Source organism: Nycticebus coucang, chromosome 6 (assembly GCF_027406575.1).
Source record: "Nycticebus coucang isolate mNycCou1 chromosome 6, mNycCou1.pri, whole genome shotgun sequence".
NCBI classification, from domain to species: Eukaryota; Metazoa; Chordata; class Mammalia; order Primates; family Lorisidae; genus Nycticebus; species Nycticebus coucang.
Genome location: NC_069785.1, coordinates 22,361,881 through 22,386,031, shown reverse-complemented (window position 1 = coordinate 22,386,031; position 24,151 = coordinate 22,361,881). Strand labels below are relative to the sequence as shown.

The window sequence follows — 24,151 nt, the reverse complement described above, 5'->3', positions numbered from 1 at the left end:
GTTACTGCAGTGATCTCAGTAAACAGTGTTCCTCCAGGTGAGTGCTGGAGGGCATTGGGGTTGGCAGGGAAAGAGGGCAAAGCAGAGGAGGCATTAGACAGAAATCATGGACATTTTCTTAGGAGCATCGTAAAGAAGCCATTTCTTCTTTTTTCTTTAAGTACAAATTTAACTTAAAACTTGGCAGTCACGGGCGGCGCCTGTGGCTCAGTGAGTAGGGCGCTGGCCCCATATGCTGAGGGTGGCGGGTTCAAACCCAGCCCCAACCAAACGGCAACAACAACAACAAAAAAAAAAAATAGCCGGGCGTTGTGGCGGGCACCTGTAGTCCCAGCTGCTCGGGAGGCTGAGGCAAGAGAATCGGTAAGCCCAAGAGTTAGAGGTTGCTGTGAGCCGTGTGACGCCAGGCCACTCTACCCAAGGGCGGTACAGTGAGACTCTGTCTCTACAAAAAAAAAAAAAAAAAAAAAACTTGGCAGTCACTCTCTGGCTCTCCAAATAGAGTTTAAAACCATTTAAAGTTTACCAGCTCTTGACCTAACAAGAGACGAGACCAGGGAGGGAAGCAGACAGCAAGATGTCAAAGTAGGTGATGAATTAGATCCCCATTCATCCGGGTAGGCGGCAGCATTTAATGAAGCAATTTGTCAAACTTGTTTTTGCCTTTTTCTTTGTAGAGCACAGTTCTAATATCCCAGAATAAGATATACCTCTTGCGTATATCTTATATAAGATATACCTCTTGAGTTTCTTTCTTTTTCCTGAATGCAATAAAATCATGAGAGCTAACCTTAGACAAAAGACAAAGCAGTTAAGAGGAATTTTTTTTTCTTTCTAAATTCAGTGTTTGTATGAACGGGCTCTATGAAGAGTGAGTGGTTATGAGACTATGTGAGAAAGAAATGAAGGGACAGAAAAAGGACCTTTAGTGATGCTTCCTGTAATTGTCTCTACCTCTGTTTTGTAGTATGTGCTGTGTAGCAAGCAAATCTGTTAATTTGACTTGAATCATGCTTGAACTACTCAACTTTTATAGCACAGAGACTGAGAATAAGTATTTAGGCTCAGGATTGATTTACATGAAGACAGGACTGCATCTCACACTGCACACGTGATGGTGCTCTTACTTGGATAGAATCATTTCTTCCTGAGAAAAGAGAGAGAGCCTGAATTTACTGAGCTAAGGTTGGCTTTGGCAGCTGGTCATGTTAACGTAGTACAATTAATTTATTCTGCTTTAGAATTGCTTGTTTATTTTTATTTTTATTTTTTGAGAGTACAGTCTTGGTTCTTCTAAACCATGACTAGATGTGCTCTGTTCATCCAAATACTCTTTTCCATAGTGATCCTTTTTTTGGCAACTGTCTACTTTTTCTCAGCTCACTTATCTCTGCTTGTTTGCAAAAGGCCTGTCTGTAACTGCACAGTCCTGGGGCTTATACATTAGCTTCCAAATAGGGACTGTGTAGCAGTAGCAGCCCTCTCTTAGCAAGAGATTTAGGCCGCTAAGGGCGTATGAAGCTGGTGCCCTGTTGGCACCAGCGTCCTGCTGGCACAGAGCAGCCTCAACACTGGCTTGTATATTGTTTGGCCATAAGAAGAAAACAAGAGGGAGGACAGTGGGAGCCAGACGCTTAATCCTGAAGGGCCCCATTAAGGACAAAAGCATTTACAGTGAGTACAGTCGGTAGATAACCGGCATTTCTGTTCTTTAATTTAAGAGACAATTACAGAAGAAAGAGGTGGGCAGCTTTGATGGCTATGTAGCTGGATTTTTTTGCTTCCTGATTAAGCCAAGGGACACTCTCCTGATTTAAATGTGTCTGTTTTTTCAAGTTCAATGCATTCTGCTGAGGTCAGGCTTCAACCCAAACCTTGTGGACAGTGAGATACCAGAACCAGTCCTTGTTAGTAAGCAATCCATGGCATGTTTTCTTCTGTTTCTATAGGGTGACAAATAGAGTAAGGTGGAAAACCTCCTTTCACCATTTGTTTTAAAGCTTTAAAATCATTACTACTTTCAGCTTTTGCACAGCAATTATTACCTCTTTGGATTTGTATAAAGGAAAGGATTTGATGGATGTTATTTTTAACAGCAGCTGGGATAAAGGTGGCATTATCTCTAATGCTGGAAAGGTGGCTACAGACAAGCATTTGATGAGGGGGAGGGATGCAAGAGGTGTACGAGGTTCCAAAAAGCTGGTTGATCACTCCTCTCATGCCTTGGAGCCAGAGTTATAACTCAGTGGATATCTATGTGCACTTGTTCTGATGTTTTCAGTTTCAGGGCAGAAGTTGATGTCTGGTGGCTTTTTAAAAAATTTCCCTGTGACTAGAGAGGACTGTTACTGCAAGATGACTTGTAAAGGAAGAATACAAAAACAAAAATACTTTCAGTTTCTAAAAGTGTAGACTTGTACTCATTTTCCTATTATTTGTTTTCATTCAAATGGAGTAATTTAATTTGATATGAAAGCAAGCTTGAGCAGTCATGATGAGGACAGGAGAAATATTCAGAAATACTGTTATTGTAAGTCCCCACAATTTGAAGAATTTTCTTCTTTGAATTAAATATGTGTTATCTTTTAAATTAGATGCGATTTTGTGAAAATCACAAATAGAATATGGTCATCTGTGGGTGATACAATTAAAAGTGAACTACTAGAATTGGAAATCAAATGTTTGTGGTAATTGCTTTCTATTAATTAATTAATCTATTTTAGGCCACTTCCAAGCTTTTTAAGTTATGATAACATTTATGGTATTAATATATTCTTTTCCAAGTGGCAAAGGTATATATGAAGGAAAGTAACAGAAGTTACTGTTCTGGGTTATAGAAATTCTCTTGTGCACAGTCTGTTCAGTTAAATGTGGAAAAAACACACAGGTGGAAATTTTATAGATTCAGGACAATTTTGCTTTGGCAGCTTGAAGGTGAAATTTCCTTGTACTTTTCTATCACATCTTCACATAGCTAGCTGTCCTTTCCAGCTATACTTTTTGTTAATTTTTTTTTTATTTTATTCTGTTTGTCCTCTAGATATATAATCAAAACTGTATTGTCAGTCTTAAGTGGAAAACTCCTAGAGGCAAGAATCTCCCAAAAAAGCACTTTATGTAAATCATTATTTACACATTTATAGCAACGTACAAATGTGTAAATAATGATTTACAAAATGCCTTTTCATGATAATAATTAATTTCTTTCCATTAAGTAGGAAAAATCAATTGATACCACTTGTGTACTTTGGTAAAATGAAGGGCTGTAACTTAGAGGCTATCCTGTTCTCAGTTTAGGCAGAAAGCTTCCAAGAGCTTCGAAATTTTTGGATAAATAACTCTAGGCAATCATGAATGCTTAGGGTCAGATGGGATCTTACTGATCATCTAGTTCAATTTTGTCATTCTACAGATGAGGAAACGGAGGCTCAGAAATGTGAAGCATTTATTGCAAATCACAGAATTGCATGTGCTTGCTTGATGCATGGTGGTATGTGCCCGGTGGTATAACAGAGACACTGTAGGCTGGGACAAAAATTGCACCGAGCTAATTCTTTGGTATGTTTTTGAGTTTATAGTAGGACATGTATTCCAGAGAAGGCTCTGCCTTGATTTAGGAATTTCAGAGAAAACACAGTCTCCAAGTATTGTTTGTCAGTTGTACAGGGCTTTTGAGCAGGGTTCTGGGGGCAAGTGGGTGTGAGTGAGTATAGGTGAAACAGTCAATTGTATGTTGCTCTGGTATTTAATTTTCTGTTTTGGATGAATCTGGTTTCTTAAAATAGGGAGAACACCAGTATTGTTTTCATTTGTAACCAGTTCTGTGTCCTTGAACTAGAACCCTTTATTAACCTTTGTGTATCGGATTCTGTCTCTGATTCTAAACTGATCCCCCAGAGGGTAGTGAATTGATTAATAATTTAAAAGTGTTCTAGGAAATCAAAATCCGAGCCTGTCTGAGGCTGGGATAAGATATATGGAGAAGTGGTATGGCAGCTCACTCTTCCTGGGCTTCATCCCTCCCAGTGAAATTTTGCTATGTTCTAATTGTTTTTTTTTTTTCTTTTTTTTTTTTTTAATAGCCAGGTCTATTATTATTGCTATTTTTTTTTTTTTTTAAAAAACAGAATACAAAATGGTTGAAAATGTGGAGTGTGGATTTCTTCCTCTTGGAATCAGGCAGAAAAAGCTTCTGAATTGAAGCAAGCCTAAAGCCTATCACTTCTGAGGCAGGCATTGAAGTGATAAACCTGTGTGGTGGAATACATTTCACTTTTTGCAAGTAACTTTGCTTTCAAAAATTCATCCGTAAACCTCCTCGTCATTTAATTCAAAAGTTAGATGCTTAAGAAATTAGGGAAGGGGGTTATACTGCAACATTGGACAAGTTCTGAAATAATGTTACAGTTTTAATGTCTTAAAACTGTTGTCAATTCAGCAAGTCATTTTCTTCCCAGTGCCCATTCCTGCATGGGAAGCTACATGTTCCTAGTCAAATAGGAGCTTTTAAAATTTATCCTCCTTGTATTTATGGGTAAAAAATAATTTTGCTTTTGTTGGTAAGTGAATATTTGTTACTAAATATGAGCTCTCATCACACATAATATCTGATCTTTTGATCTGCCTTTTGGCTTTGGAGGAATGAACTTAAATGTATGAACCAGAAAAAAATTTAGAAAAGAAAAAGAAATCCATTACCTTGAGTAGAAGTAGCTGCTGTTAAGACTAAAAATAATTTCTATTTAAAATGTTTATTTTAAAGTACAAGAAGCTAAAAGTTATTTTATATTAGACTGATTCCAGAAGAAAGAAATATAATAGCTGGCTCATGAAACTAATTAATTTCATCTTAAAAAGCATCTTTCTTTATTATGAATTACACATGTTATTTTAAACATATTTGATTAACATTTTTACTGTTACGTATCTCAGAGCAATTTATTACTCTCAAAATTCCAGAAGCCTCTAAAAAAGTTCAGTATAAACAAATATTAATGTAATTTAAGTTAAGAGTTAATTATAATAGATCTATTTTATATAATCCATGATTTATACTTTGTAGGAAGTAAAAATTTGCGATTGCATGAATTTTCTATTTACCTAACAAATCATAGAAAGGAGTGACATCGCCTGAATTCAGAGTAATGTTTCTAGAAATTAGAACATCTTCCATCTTAAGCTATCCCATGTATTGAATGTATTAGTTATAGTCAAAATGATATTTGGATGCTTATAATAGGAAAGCCCAAAATTATCATGGCTTGAATAAGAGAGAAGTTTTTTTTTTTTCTTTCATATAAAAGAAGTCTAGGGTAGCAGTGAGGACTGATACGGTAGTTCCTCTTCATCATGTGGGTCTCATGTTCCATCCTCTTGCTCCACCAGCCTCTCTCTACCCAGCATCCTCAGGTCTGAGTTGGCAGCTGAAGCTCCAGCTATCGAGTCTGCATTATAGGCTGGAAGAAGGGGGGAAAGCATAAGAGCAGAAAGTGGGTCCCTCCTAATTAAGTCAGCTCCCTTTCAACCACTCTTCCAGAATTTTTATACAGCAATTTCACTTACATCTCATCGGGCAGAAATTAGCCGTATAATCACACGTAGGTGCAAAGGAGATAGGGAATGTGGTCATAGATTCTGGACAGGAATACACACAGGTAAAAACCAGGAATTTGCTACTAAAGAATGAGAGAAGAATGGATATTAGGATAGGCAATACCACTAGGTTTTATGATCCTATTATATGCTGGCTCTTGAGGGTACCATGTAGAAAATCAAAATACCTCTTTCTGTTTTTGTTATGAGCTATGGTTTCTTAATTTAGAAATCTGTCTTAATTTAGAAATCCTGTTTCTTCCATGAAGTATCTTTTCTTTATTTGGCAATCTTGACTGACTCTTGCTTTCTTCTTTCCTCTTGCCTTTCAGCTGTTTTGGAAAGAAGTAAGGTTTAGACTTCTTCATGTTAACCATGAGTGTGACACTTTCCCCCCTGAGGTCACAGGATCTGGATCCCATGGCTACTGATGCTTCACCCATGGCCATCAACGTGATGCCTACTGTGGAGCAGGGTGAGGGGGAAGAGGCAATGAAGGACACAGACTCTGACCAACAGTATGAAAAGCCACCTCCACTGCACACAGGGGCTGACTGGAAGATTGTCCTCCACTTACCTGAAATTGAGACCTGGCTCCGGATGACCTCAGAAAGGGTCCGGGACCTAACCTACTCAGTCCAGCAGGACTCGGACAGCAAGCATGTGGATGTACATCTAGTTCAACTAAAGGTAAGGCAGGTCTCCGGTCCTCTGAGGACAAAAGACTGTGGCACCTACCACCTGAGTTCTGTTAATTCCCACTGAGGAAATGTCCAGAAAGAAAAATATAGTAACAAGTTTGAAACCATTATCCTTGTAGGGAAATGTGGACAAAAATGAATTCTTTCCTGATTTTATTTCATGTGCTGATATCTAAAATAAAACTGGCCTTTGGGGATAGTACAGTGAAGTGGGGCAAGAGAGAGGCATTTTTGTGCAATATCAGAGAAATCAGTTTTAAAGAATGAAAGTATTTTTTAAACTATACAAAAGGTTTGATAAAAGACTCTTATAGGTAAAATAATCAAACTGAGCTATGGTTATGAATATGTGTATCTGATTATTATCTTCTGTTGAAGCCAATGATGCTTTTGTAGCAAACAATAGATTCTGGTGTGGAGGGAAAGGGCAAGGTTCTCCTTTTAGAATGAATCCTTTCATCTAAGTACAATGCATCATTTAGAACAAAGGTAGTGATTTTATAACAACTCATCAAAAGTGCAGACATTTAAAAAATGTCTGTGGCTTCAAGAGCCCTTAAAAAGCCTGACTGTTGGCAGTAATGAAATGGAGGTGCTAGTAGAGAATAGTTTTTGGCCTAGGGACCTCAAAGTACCATGACTCTTACCCTGCCACAGCCACATCTCTCTCCTAGCTACTTGTGGGGAATACAATGGTCAACAACCAGAGGCAGGTTTATAATCAATCAGGGCATTCACTGGTCACAACCCTCAGTATAAATTTCTAGTCTGTTAGACGGGATCCTAAGAAAAAAAATCCATCACCTAAGCTAATTCATCCTAAATGACATGAAACGAAAGGAAAAACAGTCTCTTAGATCTTAACTCCTAAATGGCTTACAGGCTACAGCCATAAGTATGAGAGGAAAAGATGGTCAATTAAAAGAAAGCATATGCCTTAAATCCTGAAGCAAACCTGGCTCAGCCTTCTGGCTGGTTCATTGGCTCAGGATCCATTGAGTGTTCAAGTGAGTGAGGGGAAAAAACAAAAGAGCCAGAACCTCAAAGGCGGCTGAACTTCACCCAGCCTGAGCAGGCCTGGTGTTTTCTTTCAATAGGTTCTTGGGAAGAAAAGTACAAAAGTATAACAGGGAGATGGCTGGGAATTAGCTCCAACAGCATTAAACTCCAGCCAGCTTCCTGCTATGGCAGCAGGGAGTGATGTGACTCAGTCCGCGAAATGTGGTTTGTTTAATCAGAAGAGCTGCTCTCCAGTTCTTTGGGGTTGAGAGTAAAATAGAAAGTAGGAGGCTCCACATTGCCGCCTTCTCTTCTCTAGCCTCTCCAATGCTACACTTACATGTGACTCCTATGAGTAGGTTCCGGGTCAAGCTTGTAAGGAAAGATAACTACTGCTCTCTAGAATCTTTCAGATTTACACAGCAAAGGAGAAAAGGTGGTAAATGATAAGGGAGAAAGGGAGCAGAATGGAAATATCTTTAGGAGATTAAAAAATCAATAAATAAATTGCTGTTAAGGATTCTTTTTTTTTATTATTAAATCATAGCTGTGTACATTAATGTGATCATGGGGCACCACACACTGGTTTCATAGACCGTTTGACACATTTCCATCACACTGGTTAACATAGCCTTCCTGGCATTTTCCTAGTTATTGTGCTAAGACATTTGCATTCCACATTTACTAAGTTTCACATATACCCTAGTAAGATGCACCACAGGTGTAATCTCACTAATCCTCCTCCCTCTACCCTCCTCCCCCCTCCCTCCCCTCCCTTTCTCCTTCCCCCTATTCTTAGGTTATAACTGGGTTATAGCTTTCATGTGAAAACCATAAATTAGTTTCATAGTAGGGCTGAGTACCTTGGATACCTTTTCTTCCATTCTTGAGATACTTTACTTAGAAGAATATGTTCCAGCTCCATCCACGTAAATATGAAAGAGGTAAAGTCTCCATCTTTCTTTAAGGCTGCGTAATATTCCATGGCGTAAATATACCACAATTTATTAATCCATTCGTGGATCGATGGGCACTTGGGCTTTTTCCATGATTTAGCAATTATGAATTGGGCTGCAATAAACATTCTGGTACAAATATCTTTGTTATGATGTGATTTTTGGTCTTCTGGGTATATGCCTAGTAGAGGAATTATAGGATTGAATGGCAGATCTATTTTTAGATCTCTAAGTGTTCTCCATCTCTCTTTCCAAAAGGAATGTATTAATTTGCATTCCCACCAGCAGTACAGAAGTGTTCCCTTTTCTCCACATCCACGCCAACATCTCTGGTCTTGGATTTTGTGATATAGGCTAACCTTACTGGAGTTAGATGATATCTCAAAGTAGTTTTGATTTGCATTTCTCTGATGATTAAAGATGACGAGCATTTTTTCATATGTCTGAAGGCCGCACACCTGTCTTCCTCAGAGAAGTTTCTCTTCAAATCCCTTGCCCAGCCTGCGATGGGATCACATGTTCTTTTCTTGCTTATACTTTTGAGTTCTCTGTGGATTCTGGTTATTAAACCTTTGTCGGAGACATAACCTGCAAATATCTTCTCCCATTCTGAGGGCTGTTTGCTTGATTTACTTACTGTTTTCTTGGCTGTGCAGAAGCTTTTTAGTTTGATCAGGTCCCAGTAGTGTATTTTTGAAGCTGCCTCAATTGCCCGGGGGGGTCCTCCTCATAAAATACTCGCCCAGGCGGATTTCTTCAAGGGTTTTCCCTACACTCTCTTCTAGTATTTTTATAGTTTCATGTCTTAAGTTTAAATCTTTGATCCAGTGAGAGTCTATCTTAGTTAATGGTGAAAGGTGTGGGTCCAGTTTCAGTCTTCTGCAGGTTGCCAGCCAGTTCACCCAGCACCATTTGTTAAATAGGGAATGCCACTGGCACTTCACTGAGGGGCACAAAGTGAGACTCTGTCTCCAAAAAAAAAAAAAAAAGCTGTTAAGGATTTTTAAAAACGTTAATGGTTCACTTGACTTCATTCAATTATATCAATAATTTGGAAGTAAAAATTTAAATTTTAGTTTCAAATAGGAATGTAAAATTTTACACAATTAACATAGTGTTATATTTAGCATTTGAGAAATCTCTTGTAGAGTGATTTGTCTTTTTGTCATTGGAACTACCTGTCACTGTATCAGGGGGAATGGCCTGAAAAAAAGGGTAAAAATGGTTTCTGTCTCTATAAAACCTAACCTACTCTGGAAGTTAAAATCTACATCCTCTCCTCAGAGCAGTGGTTGGGAGGGGCAGGGAAGTGTCCTTTGTTCTTTATACCATAGGAGATGGCTCAAGGGAATTGTCCAGAGGAAGTCACATAAGATTCTCTTAGCCAAAGATGGGATGAATCATAGCCATCAACTATCCTTGAGCAACAATAGCCTGAAGCTGAACATCTCCCCTTTAAAAACTCTGCCAAGCCAAAACATGACTCTCCACCCCACATGTTTGCCTACAAATCCTGGGACTCCATCTCCAAAATATGCTCTGAAGTCATTGACTTCTCCCCAACACGACTGTTGCTTGCTAACCTCATCAAACCATGTTACTGTTTGTCTGGGCTACTTTTAGGACTTCCCCACTAATCTTCTTGCTCCGCTTTTATCCTACCTTTATCACCCTTACAGTTTATTCTCCATGTAGTAACCAATGGGATCTTTTTAAAATGTAAATTGTATCGTGTCACTCCCTTGCTTTCTATTGGACTTAATAAAACTCAAATCTTTTTTTTCTTTTTGAGACAGAGTTTCACTATGTCGCCCTCAGTAGAGTGCCATGGCATCACAGCTCACAGCAACCTAAAACTCTTGGGCTTAAGCGATTCTCTTGCCTCAGCCTCCCAAGTAGCTGGGACTACAGGTGCCCATCACAATGCCTGGCTATTTTTTGGTTGTAGTTGTCATTGTTGTTTGGCAGGCCCAGGCTGGGTTCGAATCTGCTAGCTTTGGTGTATGTGGCTAGTGCCCTAGCTGCTAAGCTATAGGTGCCGAGCCCAAACTCAAATCTTTTCCTGTGACTGCACTTTTCCTGTTACTTTCTTCCTGTTCATAAAGTTCCAGGTGCATCAGAAGTTCCAAAGAAATGTAAATTCTTGTCACAGCTCTTCCTGTTCCCTCTGTCTAGAAACTCTCTTCTTCTGTTGTTATATGGCAGATTCTAAATCCTCACCACGCTGACAGCCAGAGGCACAGGCATGTGCTAACATCTGGAGGTGCAAGCCTGGGAGAGGGATGGGCGATACATGGTGGTGAAGGACACGCACAAGAAGAAGCTGCCCTTTACCTAACTTGTCCACAGGCCTCACACTCCCTTTCACATTGCGTACTCTGAGTCTTCCCTACCATGGCATCAACATATAATGTTTTTAAAAACTTAGTTGAAATATGACTTTGGAATATGCTTAGGGTAGGCTCTGTCTCTGATCTTATGTTAAATGTCACATTCTGAAACAAGCAGTTCCTGATCCTTATTCTTAAAACACCCACCACTCAGTCATTATCTAGTCCATTACTCAGCTTTATTATTTTTTTGCTGGTTCTTACCACTAGCTGAAATGATTCTTTTTTTTTTTTTTTTACTTCTCTGTATTTTCCCTAAGGACTTCAAATGTCCAATTCTCTGCTTTATCTCTGTTTCCTAGGGTAGGGCCAAGCACGTAGTGGGGGCTTAGTTCACATCTGTGGTTGTGTAGGTGAGTCCAAATCTGTTTGGTCAGTGCCTGCTCTCCCCATAGGCAGGCTTGCACACAGCAAGTCACATAAGGACAACTGCTCAGTGAGGACTGAATTAGGACGAAGGTAGTGGATAAATCAAGGCCTAAGTATATTTGGGGCATTGCTGTCCCATTAGAAAGAATCTGTGAGTGGTTCATAAATCTTGGAGATCGTGCCTAGCGAGTCTGCCTTGGAATCTATTCTTTTTGTAGATAGCTGTGCCTAAAAATCCTCCTCTTTTCTATATGACTCTTTTCGTCCTAATTTTGGTTAATAAGTGTTCTTTCAGGTCTTCTAGACCCAGAGCCACTCCTTTTCTTTAAAAGTGACTGTGTTTATCTTTGATTATTGTGTTGATCTTAAAGTTTATCTCTCAGAGACTACTCTTATCTCCCTTATTGCCAAGTTATTAGGGGAAATTTTACTGTTACCTCTAGATTGAACTACAATGCACTATTACAAAGTCCCCATGGTAGAGTGATTATTCTTTTTTTTTTCTTTTATTGTTGGGGATTCATTGAGGGTACAATAAGCCAGGTTACATTGATTGCAATTGTTAGGCAAAGTCCCTCTTGCAATCATGTCTTGCCCCCACAAAGTGTGACACACACCAAGGCCCCACCCCCCTCAGAGTGATTATTCTTAAGAGTGAATAAAAATAATTATAAAATTATAATTTTTAATGGAACTTATTATAATGAATACTTTTCCCCATTATTTTTCAACTGCAAATGCAACCTACATATTTTGCTTCTTAGCTTCCAGATATTCTTTAGTGACAAGTATGAGAAACCAGCTGAGCCATTTTTAGAAAATCTCCCTCTCCCTCTTTGGATTCAGAAGCCGCGTTGTGCAAAGAAAATCAGACCAAGAGTCTTAAAAGGTTTTGACTTTAACTGAGACCTGACTTCTGGGTGGATGTATTTTGGGTGCTAAATAGGTAAAACAGACAGCTCTGCTTCCTGATTAACAATCTTCTCAAGGAGAATATTATTTTTATTCTTGAAAACATGGTAGCAGGAAAGAGGGGTTAGACTAGCTAACATAGGCTAAATGGTGTGGCTGTATAATAAACAGAAATCTTGACGTGACTTATCTGGAATTGGCCTTTTAAAAACCCATTTTAGATAGAGTATACTCTAAATCACTTCCACGTGGGGTTTGTGCCTGCGTCTTTGATTTAGGCCTGCTTCTCAAAGTTAGAGCATTCAACAGAGACGCTGTTTGCAAGATGTTCTGACTGAAATGTGCCTGACATTTGGAATTAATGCAGACATCTAGTAACTCACATGGGTTCTTGAGGGCCTACTTGGAAAAAGGGTATAATCCTTTCCACATCTGGGATTCGGCACATGGAAATCCAGGGATAATCGGGCTCCTGGGCTCATGGTCACCATGGGGCAGTCTGCCCCAGTGTAAGGAGAGGAAGGGGAGTGGTGTGTTATGGTACAGTATGTGGCTAGCCCTGAAACCAGTCCTGAGCAGGTACCAGGGAAGTGTGGGTAATTGGGGAGGGAAAAGGGCTGTCGGTGTGACTTAGAGGACCTCCTGATTGGCTAAGGCTGGCTTTCCTCTTGTTTGGCAAGTGCAGAGGGAAAGAGTGTTCTCTTTTTCCCACTGCTAGAGCATAACTAGTGAGCTCTGCCTGAGATCTCCTCAGTGCCACCAAGATGACAGCTATAGGTGTAACAGTCTGATGGCTGTGAAGTGAGCAACAGCCAGGGATGATTCTTGGCCATATGTAAAGCACACCCTGGGATTCTCAGAAATACCTGATAAAGGGAATTCTGAGTGGAACTAAACTTCTGACGTCAGTAGTTGGGGGTTGGGATTTAGAGAATTCTGATTCTAATGTTAGCTTGATCATGTAGTAAAGCCTTAAGCATTCAAATTATACCATCTTTGAATGGTTTCCAATACATCTTAAATTAAATGTTCATTTAAGATTGAAAGCAAAATATCTTTCTTTTCTGGGAAGAGTATTTTCCTTTTTGCCCTTTAGACCGTTAATTTTTGAGAAGTCATTTCTGAGAAGTTTACAAACCATTTAGTGGGTTGTAAAATCAATTTAGTGAATTAAAGAGATAAAACAACGAAGTGGAATAGAATTACATAAAGCTCAGGTAAGTGCTATGTTGGTTTTAATTATATAAATATATATGTGTTTGGTCATGTAAAATTTATGTCTTTCTCTGAGTCAAGGCCAGAGCAGAAAGTTATTGTTTTAGACTGTTCTCAACTTTCCTTAGTATCTTTGAGATGCACTTTAATTTTGGAACATACCATGTGTAAATGTAATCTGGTGCTATTTTGTACATTTTGTTTTTTTTGTTCTTATATGGGATTATAACTTACACGAAATGCGTGTTAAATTGGGAACCCCCAAGGCATATGCCAAATCTCAGGAAACTGGAAGATGGAGCTGATTTATATCTATCTGTTGGTGGGTATGAGGATGTTAAAAATTTGTATTTTCTCAAAGCTCAGATTTGTGGCTATAATTTTTTTTTCTCTTTTTTGGCTGATGTGTGCTATAGTCTCAATGTGTCCTCCCAAAATTCATATGTTGAAACTTACTCACCAGTGTGGTCGTATTATGAGGTGGGGACTTTATGAGATGATTAAGTCATAAGGGCTATACTCTGGTGAATGAGATTAGTGATTACATAGAAAAGGTGTAAGGGAGCCAAGGCCGGCATCAAGTGCCATCTTGGAAGTAGAGAGTGAGCTACCCTAGACAACAAATCTGCTGCTGTCTTGAGCCTGGACTTTGCAGCTCAAGAATTATGAGAAAGAAATTTCTATTGTTTATAAATTACCCAGTCCAAGGGTTTTGTTGTAGCAGTCCAACCACCTGACGAAGTGTCTTTTTAGGGAAGCTGGTTACTAGTAATCAAGTGTCTTAGGAGGTTTCAGATTGGTGCTTAATAGTGGAATTTTTCCTATAATTGGTTCCTGCATTGTGTAAGAATATATGGCATTGTTGACTAACAAAAAAAAGTTGAAAAAAGGGATGTTTGATATTTGAAAGGCTAATTTTAGATATTTAAAAGACTCAATTATGTTGAAAAATCTGTCCCAATTAATTATTGAGTAATTATTCTCACCTTCCACCCAATCCAATGTTTGAAAACAGGCTAAGTGCTAAATAAATACTTGTTTTTTTAAATTTCAGGTTAATATGAGGGTACATATGATCAGGTGACATAGTTGCTTTTAAGGCTAAAGTCCAATTTGTGTCTTTCACCCAAGAAGTGTGCCATATACCTGCGCAACGTAACAGTTAGTAGAACTTACCCAACCCCGTTCCTCCCCTTCTCTCCTACTTGAACTTGAGTTTTTCTGTCATGTGAGTGTGTAGTTGTTAATCTACTAGTTTCAAATTAGTACACTGAGTACATGTGATGCCTGTTCTATATTTCTACGATACTTTACATAAATACTTTTTGACTATTGAATGATTAATGTATTTTCATCATGACTTTGGGGTATGATATAAGTCTTAAACCTAGCACCTGTTTTGTACTACATATGAGCACTCTTGGTTAAGACATGGGAAAAGAAACCAGCAAAAATTACCTTCGGTGGTTTTGACATATATTATTATGGAAGATCTTTGGTTATCATGAACCTTAACCAGATGTGTTAATGTATTTAGAGTTCAGAATGTATTGGGAGCATTAATTGTTGAGGTGGCTCAACAAGTATACCAGATTGTCCAGCTGTGTAATTTTTAATTAGCAAAAGTAGCATGGAAAATGAGGATTATCACAGACTTCATAATTTGAATGAAACTATGAAAATAGAGTTTAGAATAAAGTAATAAATATAAAAGGAGTTGAAAATGAGTCCAGTGAGGAAAATCTAAAGAAACTGTTATTATTTTGATTAGAGAAGTTATTAGGCATTGTTACTTAAGAATGTTTGTTTAATAAAATACTGTGAGCTATCACTGAACAATAGCCATCTGTTTTTGAAGTTTTAGGGGATTAGATGTTTGGAGGGGCAATCACCAGTGGTAGAATATAAGTTAACCTGTTCTTTGCCTAGAGAGTTTTCAGTTCAGTAGCATTCATAGAGTGCCTAATACATACCAGGAGTTTTACTTTCTTTTTCTTTTTTTATTAGTATTAGATCATAGCTGTGTACAGTAATGCGATCATGGGGCACCGTACACTGGTTTTATAAACAGTTCAATACATTTTCATCACACTGGTTAACATAGCATTCCTGGCATTTTCTTAGTTATTGTGTTAAGACAATCATATTCTGCATTCACTAAGTTTCACATGTACCCTTGTAAGATGCACCGCAGGTGTAATCCCACCAATCACCCTCCCTCTGCCCAACCTCCCCCCTCCCTCCCCTCCTTCTCCTTCTTCCCCATATTCTTAGGTTATAACTGGGTTATAGCTTTCCTATGAAAGCCATAAATTAGTTTCATAGTAGGGCTGAGTACCTTGGATACCTTTTCTTCCATTCTTGAGATACTTTATTAAGAAGAATATGTTCCAGCTCCATACATGTAAACATGAAAGAGGTAAACTCTCCATCTTCCTTTAAAGCTGCATAATATTCCATGATGTACACATACCACAATTTATCGATCCATTTGTGGATCGATGGACACTTGGGCTTTTCCATGACTTAGCAATTGTGAATTGGGCTTCAATAAACATTCTGGTACAAATATCTTTGTTATAATGTGATTTTTGGTCTTCTGGGTATATACGTAGTAGAGGAATTATAGGATTGAAAGGCAGATCTATTTTTAGATCTCTAAGTGTTCTCCAAACATCTTTCCCAAAGGAATGTATTAATGTGCATTCCCACCAGCAGTGTAGAAGTGTTCCCTTTTCTCTAGGAGTTTTACTTTCAACATCTTATTTAATCCTGACAACAATCCAATGTTAGAGATGAGGAAATTGAGCCTCAAAATGTTGGTAAGTGATTGATTAGCTTAGGAGTCACATGCTTTTTGAGCTTCAAGTCTAATGTTCTTTTTACTTTCATGCATTGGCCTCACACCCTTTTACAGCTGTGAGAAATTTAAGTGGTTATTAAGTACAAGACATCCCCTGTTCTGGCCAGGTGTCTGCAGTTCCAGCTACTGGGGAAGCTGAGGTGGGAGAATTACTTAAGCCCAGGAGGTCTGGCTTGTAATGCACTATGTGGACTGGGGGTCCACACTAAATTCAGCATCAGTGTGGTAACCTCTGAGAAAGGCCAACACCAAGTTGCCTAAGGAGAGGTGAACTGGCCCGGGTTGGAAACACAGCAGGTGAGAACTCCCGGCCCTGATAGTAGTGGGATCATACTTTTGAATAGGCACTGTACTCCAGCCTGGCCAATACAGCAAGACCTCAGCTTGTAAAAAAATTAAAAAGATCATAGTTCCAGTTTTCTTGTACTAGACAAGATGAATGGATGCAAGGGTGGGGAGCTTATTTATGTTGTAATTAAGAAGAAGATCCAACTTGTGTGCATTTTAATTCATCACAGTAGGAACATGAGTAGTTTGGAGTGGGGATATAAATGAAGTCCTGGGGTCCCTTTGAGGAGGGTGTCACAGCTACCCTGAATAAGGTGAGAACTTATTTCCTCCTTTTGTTGTTTTTTTGCTACCTTGACCACTCTTCCCTCTTTAAAATTTTACAATTCAAAAGAAGGGAAGCATGTGGTACAATTAAAGTAAAATGATACCACTGTGTGAATTACTAATATCCTAACAAGTAAATGAATAGAACAAGACACAAACATCCTTAAGGAGAAACATTAACAAATTAATTTATTTCCAGGTGTGGCATGTGTAGAGACCACAGCTCTCACCTTTGGCTGCACAGTGGAATCTCTTGGAAAGCTTTAAAGAACGTGCTCAGGCCACGTTCCAGACCAGCTACCTCAGAATCTGGGTTTGGACTTGGGCATTAATCTTTCAACAACTGCCTGGGTGATTTCACTGCACAGCCAAAGCTGACAACTGTGGAAGGGGATATTTTTTCTTTTTGAACCAAGTGTTTTTGGATACATCTTGCTTTTCCCATTCATGCTCCTTTTCCTCCCAACCAGACAGCCACTTAAAGTAACTTTTTTAAGGAGTGAAGTCTTCTATATGGTTTGTTTTAACAACTCTTGAGGTTTTCAAATGACCTAATAAAGTCAGGACAAGCAAAGGGAAGGAAGGAAATTAAGTATATGCCAGATACCAGCCTATATACTTTAAATTTATTAGCTAGGTTATTCTCTTAAATTTTTTAAATACAAAGAAATGATTGAAGGAAAACTAAATAGACTTGTGGATAGTTGGCAGCTCTTCCTTAGGGAGAGTTAGTTCCCATATCTACAATGTAAATCTGAGGGTGTGACTATTTTCATTTTGTTTGTCCTAGGACACGGCATCCTGGACATTTTGCACTTTAGGGGTATGAGTTGTGGGAGAAATTCTCACCACAAAAGTTCTGTTTGCAATTTCAAAAATAGTGCGTCAATGAATATTTAGAAGTAAGTCATGTTGGTTTAAAAAATTGAGGTTATTAAAAAATGTTGCTATAAGAAGATATTCGAAGATGATGAGATATTTTAGCTTATTTGACTTTTTCTGTTCATATTTTGTATAGACAAATGTAGGATTTGCATAAGTGGGTACATAATTGCCTCTTTATCATGGCAGAAACTACTTGTTAGACACCTATGTGGACTTGACTTGCTGGATTCTGTATAAATGTCTTATTTCTGGTAGTTTTCCTTTAAGTCTGTATCTCTGTTAGATTATGTCTTTTACAATAAGTAATGATCTATATAAATTCAAAAGAATCTAAATTGTATGGATTAATACAAAAGATGATACCTACATGTATCTCTTCTTATTAGTTATAATCCTGAGGCTTTTTAAATAATATGCATTTTAAAATTTTCCATAAATTAAGTTGCAGATATGTAAAAATATATTGTTGGAAAGTGATGAATTTTCTCAGAGCTGGCAGATAGGTCATCTGTTTTGTTGTTTGGGTTTTCAGAACTGATGGGCTTAGCATTTCCTACAGATCTATAAGCAACTATATATATATATATTTTATTTTGCCGCAGGAACATAAATGTAAGAATAAATATTTCATAGCTGTTTAATGTGGTTATCCTAAAATTGAATGCATCTTTTAAAATGTAAGTGCATAAATGCACTGCAGATTTCCAGAACTAATTTATTAAAGCTTAAAAGCGTTAAGACTCTATAAAGACTATGCATTTATTTAATAGCATTTTATGGTTCCTGCTTTTATTTTTAAAAGCAAATATTTTATCAAACTAAAGTTTGATAAGTTTTATTAAATCAAAATTAACTCTTTTATTTGTTTGTGGTCTTTTATTGATATTTTTATAGATTTATTAGCCGAAGATAGCCCAAAAATCTTATTTTAAACTAAAGCTATTTAAGATGATTGTTTCTCTTTCCTTATTTTATTTTATTTTTTTGATACAGAACCTCATTCTGTAACTCTGGGTAGAGTGCTGTGACATCATAGCTCATAGCAACTTCAAACTCTAGGGATCAAGGGATCCTCTTGCCTCAGCCTCCCAAATAGCTGAGACTACAGGCGCAGGCCATAATACCTGGCTAGTTTTTCTATTTTTTAGCAGAGACGGGGTCTTGCTCTTGCTCAGGCTGGTCTCAAATTCTTGAGCTTGACCTTCCTAGGATTACAAGCATGAGCCACCTCTCTCAGCCTCTCTTTCCTTGTATTATGACCCCCGCTAGACAGCACAAGCTTGAATTCTGACAACTATTCTCATCCACATCTGACATCAAACTAGTAATCTAGTAACTACCACACACTCTTATTTTTACTGGAAAGCTTTCATGTATGCTCAGACACACTGCTCTAAGAGCATCTAGTCTCTTAATTCATAATTTACCATCAGTATTTGCTACCTGAGATTTATATTTGCTTTTTTTTCATATGTTGTTTTCTAACCTCCTCTAGTGAGTTTAACACCTTTTTAAAGGCAGGTTCTTCCACTTCTTTGTATAAAATTGCGAATACTATTTTGGTTAACTCATTGACTAGATCTTCACATGCCATTTATAATTTTCCTTTTGCTCTAAATGGCATTTGTAAGCCAGAGAAACCATTACATCCCAAGGATATTTCAGATAAATAATAATATGTGCTCATAAGCATTTTAAACTTAGTATAACTTTTCATAGAAGTTTGAGGTTAGGGCCTGGCCAAAAAAGCAGAATTTTGCCAGAATTAACTCAGAGAAAATTTGACATTTTTCTTAATAAGAATGAAATGTTGAGTAGTCTTAAGTTTCTTCCGAGACAACAGACTCCAGTTAATATCACCCAAAGTTTGGGCCAAGTTAAATCGCAAAGCCCTATAAAAGTCCTTCATGAGTCCAATTCTTCAGAATTTTCATTGTGTAACACATTTGTGTTTGAGAGGAAGTAGAAGCATGAACTAACTCCATGTCGGACTAGTTGGCAGCTTAATACTTACTTATACCCATCTCCACCATCCAAGTGAGAGAATGTGCTCACTCCTGACATTTCCTCTAACAGCTCCTACAGTGGGAGCGTTGGTTTCAGAGGTTAAAACAGATACACTTAATACATTTACATCAATCATACATCTACTGGATACACTTCTTATTCTATAGCAAGGAGAGCAAATGGGAAGGACTAGAAATGAAATGCACTGACCTCTTGATTAATGATACCCAGGACCAAAGGTCGTCTTTCAAGGAAGGAAAAATGTCTATAAATCAGGTGAAGCTGGGTGATTTTTGTTTGTAGTTGGATCACAGTAACTTGTGGCAGCTTTTTTTGTTCTGAATTGACTGGACTTGAACCAAAGTCTGGTATCCTAGTTTTGTTACTAATTTTATGATGTGGCAATGCCTCCTTTTTCTGAGTCTCAGCTTTCTCATTTGTACAGTGAGAGAACTACAGGGCACCTTCTAGCCCTAATATTTTATGAAGATAACCAGGCATACCATGAGCAAACTATGAGGTTAAGACAGTTAGGTTTGTGAGCTTCCCACCACGTGCTTACATTGGCAGCACTGCACAAACAACTCAGTAAGGTTTCACAACCTTGGTATATCAATCCTACAGTTGTGTTCATGTCTATGTGTGGTGGTGTCTTGCTGAGTGGCATTTATTATTGTTGAATGTTCTTGTATTCTGTTGCGAGAATGTTGGACCTTGAATTAGAGCAATGAACAAACAAAGTTTCTTGTTAAACTTGAATGGAAGTGAAGTCAGGAACAGATTAGTCCAAGTTTATGGGGATAATGCCATGAAGAAAACGGCAGTATACAAACAGATTAAACTTTTTTTCTGAGGGTAAAGAAAGCATCACTGATGAAGAGAGGTCAGGGTGGCCAGTAATGAGCAAAACTGACAAAAACATTACAAAAATTCATTGAATTGTGTCAGAATCATAGGCTGACTGGGAGAAGCATAGCAGAGCAAGTAAACATCCATAGAGAAATAGGAAAATCTTAACTGAACACCTTGGCATGAGAAAGGTGGCTTTTGCATCATGACAATGCACCAGCTCACAGGGGCCACTGTCTGTGCCTTAGTTTTTAGTCATTAAAGAAATAATTGTATTAGAACATCCTTTCTACTCACCTGATTTGGCCTCCAGTGACATTTTTCTTTATCCAAAGATAAAGGAAAGACTAAAGGAAGACATTTCAATGACATTTAGGACATTAAGGGTAATAAGATGACAACTCTGATGGCCATTCCAGAAAAATCAGTCCCAAAATTGCTTTGAAGGGTGGACTAGGCACTGGCATCAGTGCAGAGCTTCCCGAGGGGAGAACTTCAAAAGTGACCATAGTAATATTCAGTGAGGTATGTAGCACTTTTTCTAGGATGAGTTCTTGAACTTAATTGTCACACATTGTATAAATTCTGCTAAATTTGTGGCCTGGATCCCTAATTTCCTCTTTCTGCAACTGGGCGAGGACTCTTTCTTCCTCTTAAAGTGCCTCAAGTCCTTTATGCCTCTAGTAATAATATTAACCAGCTACCCAGCCTTTGTGCTTTGTTTTTCTCAAAGTTTGTGTATTACTCAAGTTATTCATTATAATGATATAATACCTGACCCTCTGGTGAGGTACCTGAGGCATGGAGAGCTTAACTGATTTGCTAGGAAGTGGTAGAGCTAGGATTGAAAACTAGGTCTTTCTAATCCTAAAGTCTGTGTTAACCTTTTTTAGAATAGTAATTTCTTTGAGAATATGATGAAAACTACAAGCCATCTTGTCAAGACATTGTACATATATGCCCATTATATTTTGCATACTATTTCAGGATACCCTTGAAACTCATTCATAGGCAGTAGAAAAATTGGTTGTCTCTCTTGCTTGATATTTGCAAATAGATTGGAGTTAGGAAAAACCTGTGAATATATCCCTCCCACTTTGTGCAGGTCTAAAAGTCTAATTAGCATTAGCTGGTTTGCATGATTCTCTAAGACTAAATTTTATACTGGCTGGTTTACAAGAAAATACGATACTTGCTGTTTCAGTACATTTTGATATAATAAAAACTTATAAGTAGAAAACATGAGCTTCCTAATTGCCACAAATTAATTCAATGAGTTGAATAATTTATCATCCTTTAAAAAAAATCTGGTCTTGCTTTCAATGCTCAAGCTTCCATTTTCTGCTTCCTTCCATTTATCACTTTTTCTTTTTGGTCTGTTATGCAGAGCAAGCACAAAAGATACAGCTTTCCTGGCATAAAGCTATTTATTTGCTAGTGGCTAGGAAACTTGCCAAATTAGCACAGTTGTGCCAAGGTATGGAAACTATGCATATAAAACATGCACTGGGGCCTTGAGTTGCAGACACAATAGCTTCTTAGGTAAAGCTGTTGTTGACTAATTTAATCCTGTATCTTATAGCTATAGGTCGTCTCCTAGATATAGGTTGGTTGATATTGTTGTTGTCAATGTTTAAATAAAACATTTAATATTTTTCTGATGATACAGTAACACATAAAATAACTATGTCTGGCTCAGCGCCTGTAGCTCAAGCGGCTAAGGTGCCAGCCACATACACCAGAGCTGGCGGGTTCAAATCCAGTCTGGGCCTGCCAAAACAACAATGACAACTACAACCAAAGAATAGCCAGGCATTGTGGCGGGTGCCTGTAGTCCTAGCTACTTGGGAGGCTGAGGCAAGAGAATCGCTTAAGCCCAGGAGTTAGAGGTTGCTGTGAGCTGTGATGCCATGGCATTCTACCCAGGGCGACAGCTTGAGGCTCTATCTCAAAAAAGAAAACAACAACTATGTCTACACTGTCCAATATGGTAGTTACATGTGGCTTTTTAATTTAAATAAATGAAATAAAACTGAGAAAATATCAGTTCCTTAGTCACATTAGCCATGTTTTAGTTGTATTTAATGGTAACTGTACTGGATGGCAAAGAAAACCATTTCTATAATTGCACAGAATCCTATTGGACAATGATGATGTTTTTACCTTACTTCCTCCCTTCCTTTTCTCTAACTCAAAGGTATAAGAAGTGATGGCCATAGTTTCATTTTATTAACTGTAGTTTTGTGTTGTCATTTTAAATGCTGCATAATATCCTACTGCCTGTATGTGTTTTAATTCATTTTCTTGGTTTCCTACTGATAGACATATAGGTTGCTTCTATTTTTCCCTATTATTAAAAGTATTGTGATTATTATATTTGAGCATACATCTTTATGTACATGTCTAAAATATTTTAAAATTGAAATTGCTTGATCAAAGGCTATACATGTTTTCCATCTTGGTATATATTGTTAAACTGCCCTCCCAGGACTGTATCAATAAACATTTCCTTGATTGGTTATGAGAGTACATTCATAGGTACTGTGGCAAGTCAGTAATCTCTCCAAGTCTCATTTAATTTTTTTATTCAAAATAGGAATAATAGTCTCTATCACTTACCTTACAGGGTAGGTATGTGATACAAATAAAATAATATATATATATATATATATTTTTTTTTTTTTTTTTGCAGTTTTTGTCTGGGGCTGGGTTTGAACCCTCCACCTCCAGCATATGGGGCTGGCACCCTACTCCTTTGAGCCACAGGTGCCATCCCAAATAAAATAATATTTTAAAAAACTAAAGGAAAGTGCTGCTGTCACAAATGATATTCATACTATTAAACCATCTGTCAATTATAAGGTAGGAAGTTAGGGACCCTGAATCCTCTGTGATCTAGTTTAATACTCAAAATAAGGAATGGTGATGGTGGTAGTGAGAACATGACCATTAAAGACTTACTCAGGGGAAAGAAACCCCTAGCTTCAGAAACATCATTTGTTACCAACATAGCACACCAATAGGAAATTAGGATTTTCCATACTAGGACATTTAGAGAAGTGGGATATTTTTTGTTTTAATGTTAGAATGGGGCAAGAATGGAGTGGGATATCATCCAACCACTTTCACGCCTCATTATAGAAGTGAGAAAGCAGAGGCCCAGAGAAGTTAAGTGAATTCTCAAGTTTACTCTGTGGACATGTGGCGGAATCTAAGTCAGACCCCAGCCTCTGACTCTCCACCCAGTGTCCTCTACACCCCACAGCACAATGCTGCAGTGAGGAGGTGGCAGGATTTCTACTGCTCCTGATGAAAGTTAAGCCAACGTTTTAATCTGGTTTGATGACTACTATATTTTGCTGTCTATAATGTGCACTTTCTTGCTCATATATTTGATGAAAAAATAACGATGTGTATTATACAGGGGTGATACTAATTCTGTATATATATACATGTTTTAAATTCTTTTATTTATGTTTATGTCTTAAAAGTGTAACTCTAGAAAGCAATAATGATATCTGTATGCAGAATAATGCCCTGGAATACAGTAATTGTGCCCCCTCCACAGCTGTCCCCTCACCAGCAGACACTGGAGATGCGGGAACGTTCAACTGACGCTGCCACCTCTGCCATCTTAGAAGTGGGCATGCTGCCAGTGGTGATGTGATGGTTAGTGTTGGAACCTTAGCAAAAGGAGGGTGGAAATGGCTGCTCGGTGAAGCTGAGGCGTGAGATACAGAGCTGGCCGCTGTGGAGAAGCTGGGAGTGAGCCCAGGGGACAAGTGAGAGTAGTCCTGG

The 24,151-nt window shown here is 38.1% G+C and overlaps 1 protein-coding gene across 3 annotated transcripts in view; it reads left to right on the top strand.

Annotated features, from left to right (window-relative positions):
- Positions 1 to 24,151, top strand: part of AKAP6 (A-kinase anchoring protein 6) — a 603,334-nt gene that overhangs the window by 193,451 nt on the left and 385,732 nt on the right. For all 3 annotated transcript variants that reach the window (XM_053594741.1, XM_053594742.1, XM_053594740.1), the window contains exon 3: positions 5,925 to 6,282. In XM_053594741.1, the coding sequence (XP_053450716.1) occupies positions 5,959 to 6,282 (324 nt within the window). In that variant the 5' untranslated portion in view covers positions 5,925 to 5,958. The remainder of the gene's footprint in view (positions 1 to 5,924; positions 6,283 to 24,151) is intronic.